Genomic DNA, 15,841 nt, shown 5'->3' with positions numbered 1-15,841 from the left:
GAAATTTGACCAAAATTCCGGTGGAAACTCAGCAAAATTCTGGTGGAAATTTCAGGGAAAAACTCAGTGGGAATTCAGCAAAATTCCGCAAAACTTCCGGGAAAATTTGGTGAAAACTTCACCAAAATTCCGGCGGAAACTCAACGAGAATCCAGCGGAAATCCACGAAAATCCCACCGAAGTTCCGCGAAAATCCCGCTAAAAATTCCACCAGAAATCCGCGAAAATTCAGCAAAAAAAATTCCATGAAAATTCCACTAAAATTTTACAAAAATTCCACGGAAATTCAGCGGGAATTTTGAGGGAATTCAGCCGGAATTGGATGAAAATTCGGCAGCCGACGGAGAAGCGCGAGCCGGCGCCGCACGGCGACAGCGGGAACAGATCCGGGGCCAGGGCGGCGGCTGCGGGGGGGGGGGGAAAAAGTCCCGAAATTTGGGTTAAAAAATGGGAAATTCGGACGAAATCGGCGAAAATCCCGTCCAAAAACAGTGGGAATTCGGCTGAACGGCGCGAAAATCCCGTCGAAAAAAGTGGGAATTTGGCCGAAATCTGCGGAAATTTGACCAAAATTCCGGTGGAAACTCAGCAAAATTCTGGTGGAAATTTCAGGGAAAAACTCAGTGGGAATTCAGCAAAATTCCGCAAAACTTCCGGGAAAATTTGGTGAAAACGTCACCAAAATTCTGGCGGAAACCCAACGAGAATCCAGAGGAAATCCACAAAAATCCCACCGAAGTTCCGCGAAAATCCCGCTAAAAATTCCACCAGAAATCCGCGAAAATTCAGCAAAAAAAATTCCATGAAAATTCCACGAAAATTTCATGAAAATTTCACGAAAATTCAGCGGGAATTTTGAGGGAATTCAGCCGGAATTGGATGAAAATTCGGCAGCCGACGGAGAAGCGCGAGCCGGCGCCGCACGGCGACAGCGGGAACAGATCCGGGGCCAGGGCGGCGGCTGCGGGGGGCGGGGGGGGAAAAAGTCCCGAAATTTGGGTTAAAAAATGGGAAATTCCGTCAAAAACAGTGGGAATTCGGCTGAACGGCGCGAAAATCCCGTCGAAAAAAGTGGGAATTTGGCCGAAATCTGCGGAAATTTGACCAAAATTCCGGTGGAAACTCAGCAAAATTCTGGTGGAAATTTCAGGGAAAAACTCAGTGGGAATTCAGCAAAATTCCGCAAAACTTCCGGGAAAATTTGGTGAAAACTTCACCAAAATTCCGGCGGAAACCCAACGAGAATCCAGAGGAAATCCACAAAAATCCCGCTAAAAATTCCACCAAAAATCCGCGAAAAATCCAGGAAATTCAGCAAAAACAATTCCGTGAAAATTCCGTGAAAATTCAGCAAAAAAAATTCCATGAAAATTCCACGAAAATTCCATGAAAATTCAGCGGGAATTTTGAGGAAATTCAGCCGGAATCGGATGGAAATTCGGCAGCCGACGGAGAATTTGGTTAAAACCAGGAAAATGTCGTTGAAATGCGCGAAAATCCCGTCAAAAAAAGGTGGAAATTTTGGCCAAAATTTGGTGAAAATTGGACCAAAAAATCTGCAGAAATTCGACCAAAATTCTGGTGGAAATTCAGGGAAAAATTCGGCGAAAATTCAGCGGGAATTCCACGGAAATTTGGTGAAAATTCCGCAAAATTTCGGGGAAAATTTGGTGAAAATGCCGCAAAAATTCCGGCGGAAACTCAACGAGAATTCAGAGGAAATTCGGTGAAAATTCGGCCAAAATTTTGCGAAAATTCCACAAAAAATTCCACCAAAATCCCACTAAAAATTCCACCAAAATCCGCAAAAATTCCATGAAAATTTGGTGATAATTCCACAAAAATTCCGGCGGGAAATTGGTGAAAATTCCGAGAAAATTCGGTAGAAAATTCCACCAAAATCCCACCAAAAATTTCCACCAAAAATTCCATGAAAAATTCCCATTTTCGGCGAAAATTTTCCATTTTTTCCGCGGAAAATTCCCTTTTTTTGGGTGAAAATTCCCAATTTTTGGTCCAAATTCCCTTTTTTTTTTTGTTGGTGGGAAAAATCCCATTTTTTTTCTTTAAAATTCCTGATTTTTTGGGGGGGTGAAAATTCCCAAATTTTCATCGAAATTCCCTTTTTTTTTTTTTGGTGAAAAATCCCCCATTTCTGGTGAAAATTCCCGAATTTTTTTTGTGGAAAATTCCCTTTTTTTGGCCAAAATTCCCAAATTTTGGGTGAAAAATCCCAAATTTTTTTATGGAAAATTCCCTTTTTTGGTCAAAATTCCAATTTTTTTGGATCAAAAATCCCAATTTCGGGTGAAAATCCCAATTTTTTCCTGGTAAACTCCCATTTTGGGTTTAAAATTCCTGATTTTTCTGTCCAAAATTCCCAATTTTGGGTCAAAATTCCCAATTTTGGGTAAAAAATCCCAAATTTTGGGTGAAAATTCCCAATTTTGGTCCAAAATTCCCAAATTTCGGTTGAAAATTCCCAATTTGGGGTCAAAATTCCCAAATTTTTGGTGGAAATTCCGTAATTTTGGGCGAAAATTCCCAATTTTGGCCCAAAATTCCCGAAGTTGGGTCAAAAATTCCCAAATTTTGGGTGAAAAATCCCAATTTTGGTCCAAATTCCTAAATTTGGGTCAAAATTCCCAAATTTTGGGTGGAAATTTCCAATTTTGGGTGAAAGTTCCCAAATTTTGGGTCAAAAAATCCCAAATTTTGGGTGGAAATTCCCAATTTTTTGGTTAAAAATCCCAATTTTGGGTCAAATTTTCCCAATTTTGGGTGGAAATTCCCAAATTTTGGGTGGAAATTCCCGATTTTCCCCAAATTTTGCCGGTTTTGGGGGGAAATCGGCGCTTTTGGGGTTCTGGTCCCAGTCCAAACCAGTATGGACCAGTATGGACCAGTCCAAACCAGTATGGACCAGTCCAAACCAGTATAAACCAGTATCGGCGGCCTCAGCCCCCCCAGCTTGACCAGTACAGACCAGTATGGACCAGTACAAACCAGTACAAACCAGTATAAACCAGTACTGGCAGCCCCAGGACCCCCAGCTTGACCAGTACAAACCAGTATGGACCAGTATGGACCAGTACAAACCAGTCCAAACCAGTACCGGCACCCTCAGCCCCCCCAGCTTGACTGGTACAGACCAGTAAAAACCAGTATGGACCAGTACAGACCAGTCCAAACCAGTATGGACCAGTACAGACCAGTATAGACCAGTACAGACCAGTCCCGGCACCCGCAGCCACCCCAGCTTGACCAGTACGAACCAGTTTGGACCAGTACAGACCAGTATGGCCCAGTAAAAACCAGTCCAGACCAGTACTGGCAGCCCCAGGACCCCCAGCTCGACCAGTAAAAACCAGTATAAACCAGTACAGACCAGTATGGACCAGTCCCAGTACCCTCAGCCACCCCAGCTTGACCAGTACAAACCAGTAAAAACCAGTATGGACCAGTACGGACCGGTAAAAAGCAGTCCGGGCCAGTACAGACCAGTAGGGACCAGTAGAGACCAGTAAAAACCAGTCGGGACCAGTAAAAACCAGTATAAACCAGTATAAACCAGTCCAGACCAGTAAAAACCAGTAAAAACCAGTATGGACCAGTACGGACTGGTAAAAACCAGTCTGGGCCAGTACAGACCCATCCAGACCAGTATGGACCAGTAAAAACCAGTAAAAACCAATCTGGACCAGTATAAGCCAGTAAAAACCAGTATGGACCAGTATGGACCAGGAAAAACCAGTATGGACCAGTATAAACCAGTAAAAACCAGTCAGGACCAGTAAAAACCAGTCCAGACCAGTATGGACCAGTAAAAACCAATCTGGACCAGTACAAACCAGTCTGGACCAGTACAGACCAGTAAAACCAGTATAAACCAGTAAAAACCAGTATGGACCAGTATGGACCAGTTAAACCAGTATGGACCAGTATGGACCAGTATGGACCAGTATAAACCAGTCCGGACCAGTATAAACCAGTATAGACCAGTATAAACCAATAAAAACCAGTCCGGACCAGTCCAGACCAGTATGGCCCAGTTAAAATGAAATTAATTGCCCTAAAAACCAATTAAAAGGAAATTAATTCCAATTAAAAGTGAATTAATTCCCTTGAAAACCGATTAAAACCAATTAAAATGTAATTAATTAAAATAAAAACCAATTAAACCAATTAAAATGAAATTAATTGCCCTAAAAACCAATTAAAACGAAATTAATTCCAATTAAAACTGAATTAATTCCCTTGAAAACCGATAAAAACCAATTAAAAGGAAATTAATTAAAATAAAAACCAAATAAAACCAATTAAAACGAAATTAATTCCAATTAAAAGTGAATTAATTCCCTTAAAAACCGATTAAAACCGATTAAAAGGAAATTAATTGCCTTAAAAACCAATTAAACCAATTAAAATGTAATTAATTGCACTAACAACCAATTAAAACAAAATTAATTAAAATAAAAACCAAATAAAACCAATTAAAATTAAATTAATTCTTCTAAAAACCAATAAAAACCAATTAATACGGAATTAACTCCCTTAAAAACCGATTAAAACCAATTAAAACGAAATTAATTCGAATAAAAACCAAATAAAACCAATTAAAATGAAATTAATTCTGATAAAAACCAATTAATACGGAATTAATTCCCTTAAAAACCGATTAAAAGCGATTAAAACCAATTAAAACAATTAATTCCCTTGAGTTCCGGTTGAAACCAATTAAAATGAAATTAATTGCATTTAAAAAAACAAATAAAACGAAATTAATTCCGATAAAAACCATTTAAAGCCAATTAATGCTGAATTAATTCCCTTAAAAATCAATTAAAAGGATAAAAGGCAATTAAAATGAAATTAATTGCACTAATAATCAATTAAAACGAATTAAAATGGAATTAATTCCGCTAAAGGCCATTTAAAGCAAATTAAAATCAAATTAATTCCGCTGAAAACCAATTAAAGCCAATTAAAATCAATTAATTCTGATAAGAAGCAATTAAAATCGATTAAAACTCAATTAATTCTGTTAAAAACCAGTTAAAATCAATTAATTCTGATAAAAACCCATTAAATCCAATTAAATTCAACTAATTCTAATTAAAGTCAATTAAAATAAATTAATTCTGTTAAAAACTAATTAAAGCCGATTAAAACTCAATTAATTCTGATAAAAACCAATTAAGTTCAATTAATTCTGATAAAAAGCAATTAAAACCGATTAAAATCAATTAATTCTAATAAAAACCAATTAAAGATCAATTAATTCTAATTAAAGCCAATTAAAACTCAATTAATTCTGTTAAAAACCAATTAAAGGCGATTAAAATCAATTAATTCCTTTAAAAACCGATTAAAGCCAATTAAAATCAATTAATTCTGATAAAAACCAATTAAAGCCGATTAAAATTCAATTAATTCTGATAAAAACCAATTAAAATCAATTAATTCTGTTAAAAACCAATTAAAGCCGATTAAATCTCAATTAATTCCTTTAAAAACCAATTAAAACCAATTAAAATCAAATTAATTCTGTTAAAAACTAATTAAAGCCGATTAAAACTCAATTAATTCTGATAAAAACCAATTAAAGCCGATTAAAACTCAATTAATTCTAATAAAAACCAATTAAAGATCAATTAATTCTAATTAAAGCCAATTAAAACTCAATTAATTCCTTTAAAAACCAATTAAAGGCAATTAAAATCAATTAATTCCTTTAAAAACCGATTAAAGCCAATTAAAATCAATTAATTCTGATAAAAACCAATTAAAGCCGATTAAAATTCAATTAATTCTGAGAAAAAAACAATTAAAGCCGATTAAAATTAATTAATTCCTTTAAAAACCAATTAAAGCCAATTAAATTCAATTAATTCTGATAAAAACCAATTAAAGCCGATTAAAATTCAATTAATTCTGTTAAAAACCAATTAAAGCCAATTAAATTCAATTAATTCTGATAAAAACCAATTAAAGCCGATTAAAATTCAATTAATTCCTTTAAAAACCAATTAAAGCCGATTAAAACTCAATTAATTCTGTTAAAAACCAATTAAAGCCAATTAAATTCAATTAATTCTGATAAAAACCAATTAAAACCGATTAAAATCAAATTAATTCAGATAAAACCAATTAAAGCCGATTAAAACTCAATTAATTCCAATTAAAACGAAATTAATTCCGTTTAAAAAAAATTTAGAGTCGATTAAAAATCAATTAAAACCAATTAAAAACCAATTAAAAACCAATTAAAATTTAATTAAAATCGATTAAAATTTGTTCACCCGAATTCTCCCCAAAAATTCGATTTTTTCCCCCCTCGAAAACTTCGATTTTTTGACCAAAAAATCGCTTTTTTAACCCAAAATTTCCCCCATAAAAATTTTCAATTTCTTTCCTCTAAAACCCCGAATTTTTCTCCCCGAAAATTCAATTTTTTCCCCCTAAAAAATTCAATTTTTCACCTCTAAAAATCCCAAATTTTGCCCCAAAAGTCTTAATTTTTTTCACCCGAAACTCCCCCAAAAATTTCAATTTTTTACCCCAAATTTCTCCCTGAAAATTCAATTTTTTCCCCCTTAAAAATCCAATTTTTCCCTTCTAAAATCCCCAATTTTGCCCCCAAAAAACTTCTTTTTTTCACCCAAAACTCCCCCAAAAATTCCAATTTTTACCCCAAATTTTCCCTCTAAAAATTTAAATTTTTCCCCTAAAAAAATCCAATTTTTCCTCTCTAAAACCCCCAATTTTCCCCCCAAAATCTTCATTTTTTCACCCAAATTTGCCCCAAAAATCCCATTTTTTGCCCCAATTTCTGCCCCCAGCTGTTGTTTTGCCCAGAATTTGGGATTTCCGCCCAAAAAGCCCCAATTTCCCTTTTTTTTGTTGTTTTCGAAACTTTTTTTTGGGGGCCAAATTTCCCCTTTTTGGGGCCTCTCGGTTTTCGCTTCCCCCTTTTTTGGGGGGGAGAAAAAAATTCAATTTTTGACCCAATTTTGACCCAATTTTGATCGATTTTAATTCCATTTTTAATCAGTTTTAATTCGGTTTTAATTGGGGTTTAATTGGCTTTTTAATTCGGTTTTAATTCGGTTTTTAATTGAGTTTTAATTGATTTTTAATTGAGTTTTAATCTGTTTTTAATCAATTTTAATTAGGTTTTAATTGGCTTTTTAATTCGGTTTTAATTCGGTTTTAATTCGGTTTTAAATCGGGTTTTAATCCGGTTTTTAATTGATTTTTAATTGATTTTTAATTGAGTTTTAATCGGTTTTTAATCAATTTTAATTAGGTTTTAATTGGCCTTTTAATTCGGGTTTAATTCGGTTTTAATTAGGTTTTAATTGGGTTTTTTATTGGGTTTTAATCCGGTTTTTAATTGATTTTTAATTGAGTTTTAATTGATTTTTAATTGAGTTTTAATCGGTTTTTAATCAGATTTTAATCAGATTTTAATCATTTTTTCCTTAATTTTTAATTAGGTTTTAATTAGGTTTCAATCGTGGCTTTAATTGGATTTTTAATTAATTATAAATTCATTTTTTAGCCAATTTTTAATCGAATTTTAATCAATTTTTAATCGAATTTTAATCGATTTTAATTTGATTTTTAATTGGGCTTTAATTAGGTTTTCATCGGGATTTTAATTGATTTTTAATTTATCGTCAATCGATTTTAATTAATTTTTAATCGATTTGAATTGAATTTGAATCCAATTTTAATCCAATTTTTATTGAATTTTAATCAATTTTTAATCGATTTTAATTTGATTTTTAATTTGATTTTAATTGGGTTTTAATTAGGTTTTAATCGGGATTTTAATTGACTTTAAATTGATTTTTCGTCAATTTTTAATCGATTTTAATTGAATTTTAATCAATTTTTTAATCAAAATTTTAATTATTTTAATCCAATTTTAATTATTTTAATTCTATTCTTAATCCATTTTTAATTAGTTCTTAATTGCCTTTCCATGGATTTTTATTCGCTTTTTAATCGATTTTTTAATCCGGTTTAAAATTCAAATTTTCGCCAAAAAACAAATCTCAAATTTTTCGCTTTAAAAAAATCCAAATTTCTGCCCCTAAAAATCCCAATTTTTGGACCTAAAAATTCAAATTTTTGGACCTAAAAATTCAAATTTTTGGGCCTAAAAATCCGAATTTTTTTTCGCTAAAAATCTGAAAATTTCTGCCCTTAAAAATTGAAATTTCTGCCCTAAGAAACCCAAATTTTCGTCCCTAAAAACCTGGATTTTTATCCCTAAAATTCCAAATTTTCCACTTAAAAATTCCAATTTTTTTAATCCCTAAAAATTCAAAATTTTAACCCCCAAAAATCTGAAATTTCTGCCTCTAAAAATCCGAATTTTTGCCTCCAAAATTCCAACATTTTCACCTAAAAAACCCCGAATTTCTGCCCAAAAAAATTCCGAATTTTTATCCCTAAAATTCCACTTTTTTTTCTCCCTAAAAATCCAAATTTTCATCCCTAAAAATTCAAATTTCTGCCTTAAATTTTTCAAGTTTTCCCGCCAAACCCCCCCGATTTTCCCGCCAAACCCCCCCCCCCCCCAAATTTTTTCCCGCCAAAAGCCGATTTTCCCGCCAAACGCGCTCCGGGGTTGGGGGGAAGGGGAATTTTGGGGTGAATTCGGGGGATTTTGGGGTTAAAAGAAATCGAATTTGGGGGTGAAAATTTTGCATTTTTGGGGCAAAAAAATCACAATTTTTGGGGTGAAAAAAATCACAATTTTTGGGGCGAAAAATGGGGATTTTGGGGTGAAAAAATGGGGATTTTGGGGTGAAAAAATGGGAATTTTGGGGTGAAAAAATGGGAATTTTTGGGGTAAAAAAATGGGAATTTTGGGGCGAAAAATGGGGATTTTGGGGTAAAAAAATGGGAATTTTGGGGTGAAAAAATGGGAATTTTGGGGTAAAAAAATGGGAATTTTGGGGCGAAAAATGGGGATTTTGGGGAAAAAATGGGAATTTTGGGGTGAAAAAATGGGAATTTTTGGGGTAAAAAATGGGAATTTTTGGGGTAAAAAATGGGAATTTTTGGGTGAAAATATAATCACAATCTTGGGGTGAAAATTCGGGATTTTGGGGTGAAAATTCCGGATTTTGGGATAACAAATGGGAATTCGGGGGGGATTTTGGGGTGAAAAGTGGCGATTTTGGGGTGAAAATCGCGATTTTGGGGTGAAAAGTGGCGATTTTGAGGTGAAAAGTGGCGATTTTGGGGTGAAAATCGCGATTTTGGGGTGAAAAGTGGCGATTTTGGGGTGAAAATTCGGAATTTTGGTTGAAAAGTCGCGATTTCGGGGTGAAATTTTTGAATTTCGGGTTGAAAAATCACGATTTTGGGGTGAAAAATCACGATTTCGGGGTGAAAAAGTCGCGATTTGGGGGCGAAAATCAGGATTTTGGGGTGAAAATTCGGAATTTTGGGGTGAAAAATCGGAATTTTGGGGTGGAAAGTCAGGATTTCGGGGTGAAAAGTGGCGATTTCGGGGTGAAAAGTGGGGATTTTGGGTGAAAATTCGGAAATTTGGGGTGAAAATTCGGAATTTCGGGGTGAAAAGTGGGGATTTCGGGTGAAAATTCGGAATTTTGGGGTGAGGATTCGGAATTTTGGGGTGAGGATTCGGGATTTTGGGGTGAAAAGTGGGGATTTGGGGCTCGGCACTCACCGCTGGACACCGTGACGATCGTGCCGCTGCCCCAGGCGTCAATAGCGACCCACGGTGGGCGGGGCCGCGCGCCGGCCCGCGCAAAAACCGCGGGAAAACGGGGGAAACGCGCGGGAAAACGGGAAAAAACCCGCGGGAAAATGGGGGGAACCCGGGAGAATGGGGAAAAAACCGGGAGAATGGGGAAAACCCGCGGGAACGGGGGAAAACCCGCGGGAAAATGGGGGGGACCCGGGAGAATGGGGAAAAAACCGGGAGAATGGGGAAAACCCGGGAAAATGGGAAAAAACCCGGGAGAATGGGGAAAAAAACGGGAAAATGGGAAAAAACCCGGGAGAATGGGGAAAAAAACCGGGAAAATGGGGGGAACCCGGGAAAATGGGGGAAAATCCCGGGAAAATGGGGGAAAATCCGGGAAAACGGGGAAAACCCGCGAAAACGGGAAAAAAAAACCGGGAAAATGGGGAAAAAACCCGGGAAAATGGGGAAAAACCCGGGAAAATGGGGAAAACCCGCGGGAACGGGAAAAAAAACGGGAAAATGGGGAAAAACCCGGGAAAATGGGGAAAAAACCGGGAAAATGGGGAAAAACCCGGGAAAATGGGGAAAACCAGCGAGAACGGGGAAAAAAAACCGGGGAAAAAAAAGCGGGAAAAAAAAACCGGGAAAAAAAAACCGGGAAAACGGGGGAGAAAACGCGGGAAAATGGGGGGAAACCCGCGAAAACGGAAAAAAAAACGGGAAAAAAAACGGGGAAAAAAAAAAAAAAAAAACGGGAAAATGGGGGGAAAAATATCCCGCGAAAACGGGAAAAACCCGCGACAAGGGGGAGGAAACCCGGGAAAAATGGGGAGAAAACCCGGGAAAAATGGGGAAAAGCGGGAAAAAAACCCCGCGAAAATGGGGAGGAAACGGGGAAAAAGCCGGGAAAAAGGGGGGGCGGAAAACGGTTTTTTTTGGGGTAAAAATTGGGGTTTTTTGGGGGTAAAAATCGGGTTTTTGGGGGAAAAACTCGGGTTTTTTGGGGGGAAAAATCGGGGTTTTTTTGGGTAAAAATCGGGTTTTTTTGGGTAAAAATCGGGTTTTTGGGGGGAAAAATCGGGGTTTTTTTGGGTAAAAATCGGGGTTTTTTTGGGTAAAAATCGGGGTTTTTTTGTGTAAAAATCGGGTTTTTTTGGGGGTTTTTTTTTGAGAGAAAATTGGGTTTTCTGGGGGGTAAAAATCGGGGTTTTTTTGGGGGGAAAATTGGTTTTTTTTGGGGGGGGAAATCGGGTTTTTTTGGGGTTTTTTCGGGAAAAATCGGGGATTTTTTGGGGAAAAATCGGGGTTTTTTTCGGTTTTTTTTTTTCGGGAAAAATCGGGTTTTTTGGGGGGGCGAAAATCGGGGATTTTTTGGGGAAAAATCGGGGTTTTTTGGGTTTTTTTTTCGGGAAAAATCGGGTTTTTTTGGGGGGCGAAAATCGGGGATTTTTGCGATTTTTGGGCGGGAAAAATCGGAGATTTTTGAGGAAAATCGGGGGGGTTTGGGGAAATATCGGGGATTTTTTTGGGGAAAAATCGGGGTTTTTGGGGTTTTTTTGAGGGGAAAATTGGGGTTTTTTGGGGGAAAAAATCAGGTATTTTCCGGGGAGGAATAATCGGGTTTTTTGGGGGGGAAAATTGGATTTTTTGGGGTTTTTTTTGGGGGGGGTTGGTATTTTTGGGGGTTTTTTGGGGTTTTTTTTTGTGTGTTTTTGGTTCTTTTTTGGGTGTTTTTAAGGTGTTTTTACCGTTTTTTGGGGGGATTTTTGGTGTTTTTTTGGTGTTTTTTGGTGTTTTGGGGTTTTTTTGTTTTGGGTTTTTTTTTTGTTCTTTTGGGGGGGTTTTAAGGGATTTTTACTGTTTTTAGAGATTTTTTTGTGGTTTTGGATTTTTTTGGGGTTTTTTTGGGATTTTTTGGGGGGTTTTTTTTGGTGTTTTGGGAGGTTTTTTTTTGTTTTTTGGGGTTTTTTTGGGTTTTTTTTTTTATTTTTTTGGGGTGTTTTAAAGGTTATTTTACTATTTTTAAGGACTTTTGATTTTTTTTTTGGTGTTTTGTGGGTTTTTTTAGGGTTTTTTTTGTTGTTTTTGGTTCTTTTTTTGGGTGTTTTTAAAGTGTTTTTACTGTTTTTGGGGATTTTTTGTGTTTTTTGGTGTTTTGGGATTTTTTTGGGGTTTTTTTTTGTGTTTTTGGTTCTTTTTTGGGTCTTTTTAAGGGTTTTTTTACTATTTTTAGGTTTTTTGTGTTTTTTGGTGTTTTGGCTTTTTTGGGGTTTTTTGGGTTTTTTTTTTTTGACCGCGGGACGGGGAGAAAAGAGAGAAAATCTGTGAAAAAAAAATAAATAAAAAAGAGGGGAAATGTGGGAATTGAGCGATTTTGGTGCTTTTTGTGTGCAGAAAATGCAAAATTTTTTGCGATTTTTTTTGTGATTTTTTGGGTGGATTTTTGGGGGAAAATGGGAAAAATGGGGTCGGAAATGGGGGCGAAAATGGGAAAAAATTGGGGGGAAAAATGGGGAAAAATGGGAAAAATCCCGGCGGGGTTTTTGGGGAAATTGGGAAAAAAATGGGAAAAAACAGAAAAAAATGGGAAAATAATGAGATTTGGGGGGGGAAATGGGGGGGAATGGGGAAAAATTGAGATTTTTGGGGGAAAATGGGAAAAAATTGAAATTTTTTGGGGAAAAATGGGGGAAAATTGAGATTTTTTTGGGGGAAAAAGGGGGAAATTCGGTGGGATTTGGGTGAAAAATGGGGAAAATTGAGATTTTTTGGGGGAAAAAGGGGAAAAATTTGAGATTTTTGGGGGGAAAATGGGAAAAAGTTGAGATTTTTGGGGAAAAAATGGGAAAAAATTGCGATTTTTTGGGGGGAAAAAGGGAAAAAATGAGATTTTTGGGGGAAAAAATGGGAAAAATTTGAGATTTTTTGGGGGAAAAAGGGGGAAAATTGGTGGGAATTGGGTGAAAAATGGGGAAAATTGAGATTTTTTGGGGGGGAAATGGAAAAATTGAGATTTTTGGGGGGAAAAGGGGAGAAAATTGAGATTTTTTTTTGGGAAAAGGGGGAAATTTGGTGGGAATTGGGGGAAAATAGGGAAAATTGGGATTTTTTGGAGGAAAAAATTGAGATTTTTTGGGAAAAATGGGGAAAAATTGAGATTTTTGGGGGAAAATGGGAGAAAAATTGAGATTTTGGGGGGAAAATGGGAAAAATTTGAGATTTTGGGGGTGAAAATGGGGAAAAATGGAGATTTTTTTGGGGGGGGAAATGGGAAAAAATTGAGATTTTTGGGGAAAAAATGGGAAAAATTTGGGGTTTTTTTGGGGAAAAAGGGGGATTTTTGGTGGGATTTGGGTGGAAAATGGGGAAAATTGAGATTTTTTTGAGGAAAAAAATGAGATTTTTGGGGAAAAATGGGAAAAAATTGAGATTTTTGGGGGAAATGGGAAAAAATTGCGATTTTTTGGGGGGAAAAAGGGAAAAAATGAGATTTTTGGGGGAAAAAATGGGAAAAAATTGAGATTTTTTGGGGGGAAAAAGGGAAAAAATGAGATTTTTTGGGGGGAAAATTGATATTTTTTTGGGGAAAAAGGGGGATTTTTGGTGGGAATTGGGTGGAAAATGGGGGAAATGGAGATATTTTTTGGGAAAAGGGGATTTTGGGGTGAAAGGCGGGGATTTTGGGGCCGTCGGGGTTTTTGGGGCCGGGCGCGCCCCCGGGAGCAGCAGCGGCGGCGGCGCCGGCGCCGCTCCCACGGTGCCACAGCGGCGCCAAAAAACCGCCCTCGCTTTGGGGCCAGAAAAGGGGAAATTGGGAAAAAAAGGCTGGGTGGGGGAGGGGAGGAGGGGAAATGGGGGAAAAATTGGGGAAAAATGGGAAAATTTGGGGGGAAATTGGGGAAAAATTGGGGGAAAAATTGGGGATAATTGGGGGAAAATGGGGGGAAAATGGTGGGAAATGAGGGGGAAATGGGGAAAAATGGGGAAAAATGGGGAAATATGGGGGGAATGGGAAAAAATGGGGGAAATGGGGGGAAAAATGGGGAAAATGGGAAGAATTTGGGAAAAAATGGGGGGAAAATGGGAAAAAATGGGGAAAAAATGGGGAAAAAATGGGGGAAAATGGGGGGAAATGGGGGAAAATTGGGGAAAATTTGGGAAAAATTGGGGGAAATGGGGGGATTGGGAAAAATGGGGGAAATGGGGAAAAATGGGAAAATTGGGAAAAATGGGGGGGAAATGGGGAAAATCTGTGAAAAAATTGGAAAAATGTGGAAAAAATGGGGGGAAATGGGGGAAAATTGGGAAAAAAGGGGGGGAATGAGGGGAAAATAGGAAAAAAATGGGGGAAGTGGGAAAAATTGGGAAAATGGGAAAAAATGGAGGAAAATGGGGAAAAATGGGGGGAAAAATTGGGGAAAAAATGGGAAAAATTGGGAAAAATGGGGGGAAATGAGGGGAAAATGGGGGGGGAATTGGAAAAATGGGGGAAATTGGGGGAAAAGGGGGGGAAATATGGGGGAAATTGGGGAAAAATGGGAAAAAATGGGGGGAAATGGGGAGAATTGGGGAAAATGGGAAAAATGGGGGAAATGGGGAAAAAAAATTACAAAACAATGGGGAAAATAGGGAAAATGGGGGAAATGGGGGGAAATTGGGAAAAATGGGGGGGAAATGGGGAACATCTGGGAGAAAAATGGGAAAAATGTGGAAAAAATTGGGGAAATTGAGGAAAATTGAGGAAAAACTGAAAGAATTGGGGGAAATTCGGGGAAATGGAACCAATGTTGTGCTTTTTGTGTACGAAAAATGTGATTTTTGGGACTTTTTTTGGGTGGATTTCACCGGGAAAAGGGGAAAGAATTGGGGGGAAATTGGGGAAAATTCGGGAAAATGGGGAAAAAAAGTGGAAAATTTCGGGAAATTGAACCATTTTTGTGCTTTTTTTTTGCGTAGGAAAATGTGGAAATTTGGGGTTTTGGGGTTTTTTTTGAGGCAGGAGTGGGGGAGGGGAGACGATTTTGGGTGAAAATGGCGGAAAAAGAGGCAAAATTTGGGGGGAAATGAGGAAAAGAGGCAAAAATGGCCCAAAAGAGACAAAAATCGGCCAAAAGGACAAAAAAATCGACCCCAAAAAACCAAAAATTGGCCAAAAGGAGACAAAATTGGCAAAAAAATCCAAAAATTGGCAAAAAAAGGAACAAAAGTAGCAAAAAAAATCCCAAAATTGGCCAGAAGAGCCAAAATTGGCCCAAAAGGACAAGAATTGGCAAAAAGGAGCCAAAATCGACCCAAAAAAACCCAAAAATTGGCCAAAAGAGCCAAAATCGACCCAAAAGAGCCAAAATTGGCTCAAAAGAACCAAAATCGACCCAAAAAATTCAAAAATTGAACCAAAAGGGACAAAAGGAGACAAAATTGACCCCAAAAAGTCAAAAGTTGGCCAAAAAGAGAAAAAAATCGACCCAAAAGAGCCAAAAATCGGCCAAAAAGTTCCAAAATTGATCAAAAAAGACAAAAATCGGCAGAAAAGAACCAAAATCGACCCAAAAAGGTAAAAATTGCCCCAAAAGAACTAAAATCGACCCAAAAGAGCCAAAAAATGGCAAAAAAGAGCCAAAATTGACCCAAAAAGGCAAAAAATGCCCAAAAAGCCAAAATTGATCCAAAAGAGCCAAAAATTGGCCAAAAAGAGACAAAATTGGCCAAAAAAAGCCAAAAATTGGCAAAAAAAAGTTCCAAAATCCATCAAAAAAGGTGAAAATCGGCCAAAAAGAGCCAAAATTGGCCCAAAAGAGCCAAAAATTGGCCAAAAGAGCCAAAATCGACCCAAAAGAGCCAAAATTGGCCCAAGAGAACTGAAATCGACCCAAAAGAGACAAAAATTGGCCAAAAGGAGCCAAAATTGACCCAAAAGAGCCAAAAATTGGCCAAAAAGTTCCAAAATTGGCCAAAAATAGCCAAAATCGACCCAAAAAGGCAACAATTGGCAAAAAAAGAGCCAAACTCGACCCAAAAGAACCAAAATCGACCCAAAAGAGCCGATGTCCACCCAAAGGCGCTCAACGTCCATCCCAAGGGTCTTGACCTTCATGGAAGGGTCCCAAC

The 15,841-nt window shown here is 37.3% G+C and overlaps 1 gene segment (V, D, J or C); it reads right to left on the bottom strand.

The window, feature by feature from the left end:
• LOC128782797 (Ig mu chain C region-like) overlaps nucleotides 1–15,841 on the bottom strand; it is a 30,757-nt gene that overhangs the window by 13,713 nt on the left and 1,203 nt on the right. The window contains 1 exon segment of the C gene segment in view: nucleotides 270–404. Coding sequence covers nucleotides 270–404 — 135 coding nt within the window.

This window comes from Vidua chalybeata (assembly GCF_026979565.1).
Source record: "Vidua chalybeata isolate OUT-0048 chromosome 38 unlocalized genomic scaffold, bVidCha1 merged haplotype SUPER_38_unloc_1, whole genome shotgun sequence".
Taxonomy (NCBI): domain Eukaryota; kingdom Metazoa; phylum Chordata; class Aves; order Passeriformes; family Viduidae; genus Vidua; species Vidua chalybeata.
Note: the sequence above shows the minus strand (reverse complement) of the source record. Positions and strands in the feature narration are given on the sequence as shown.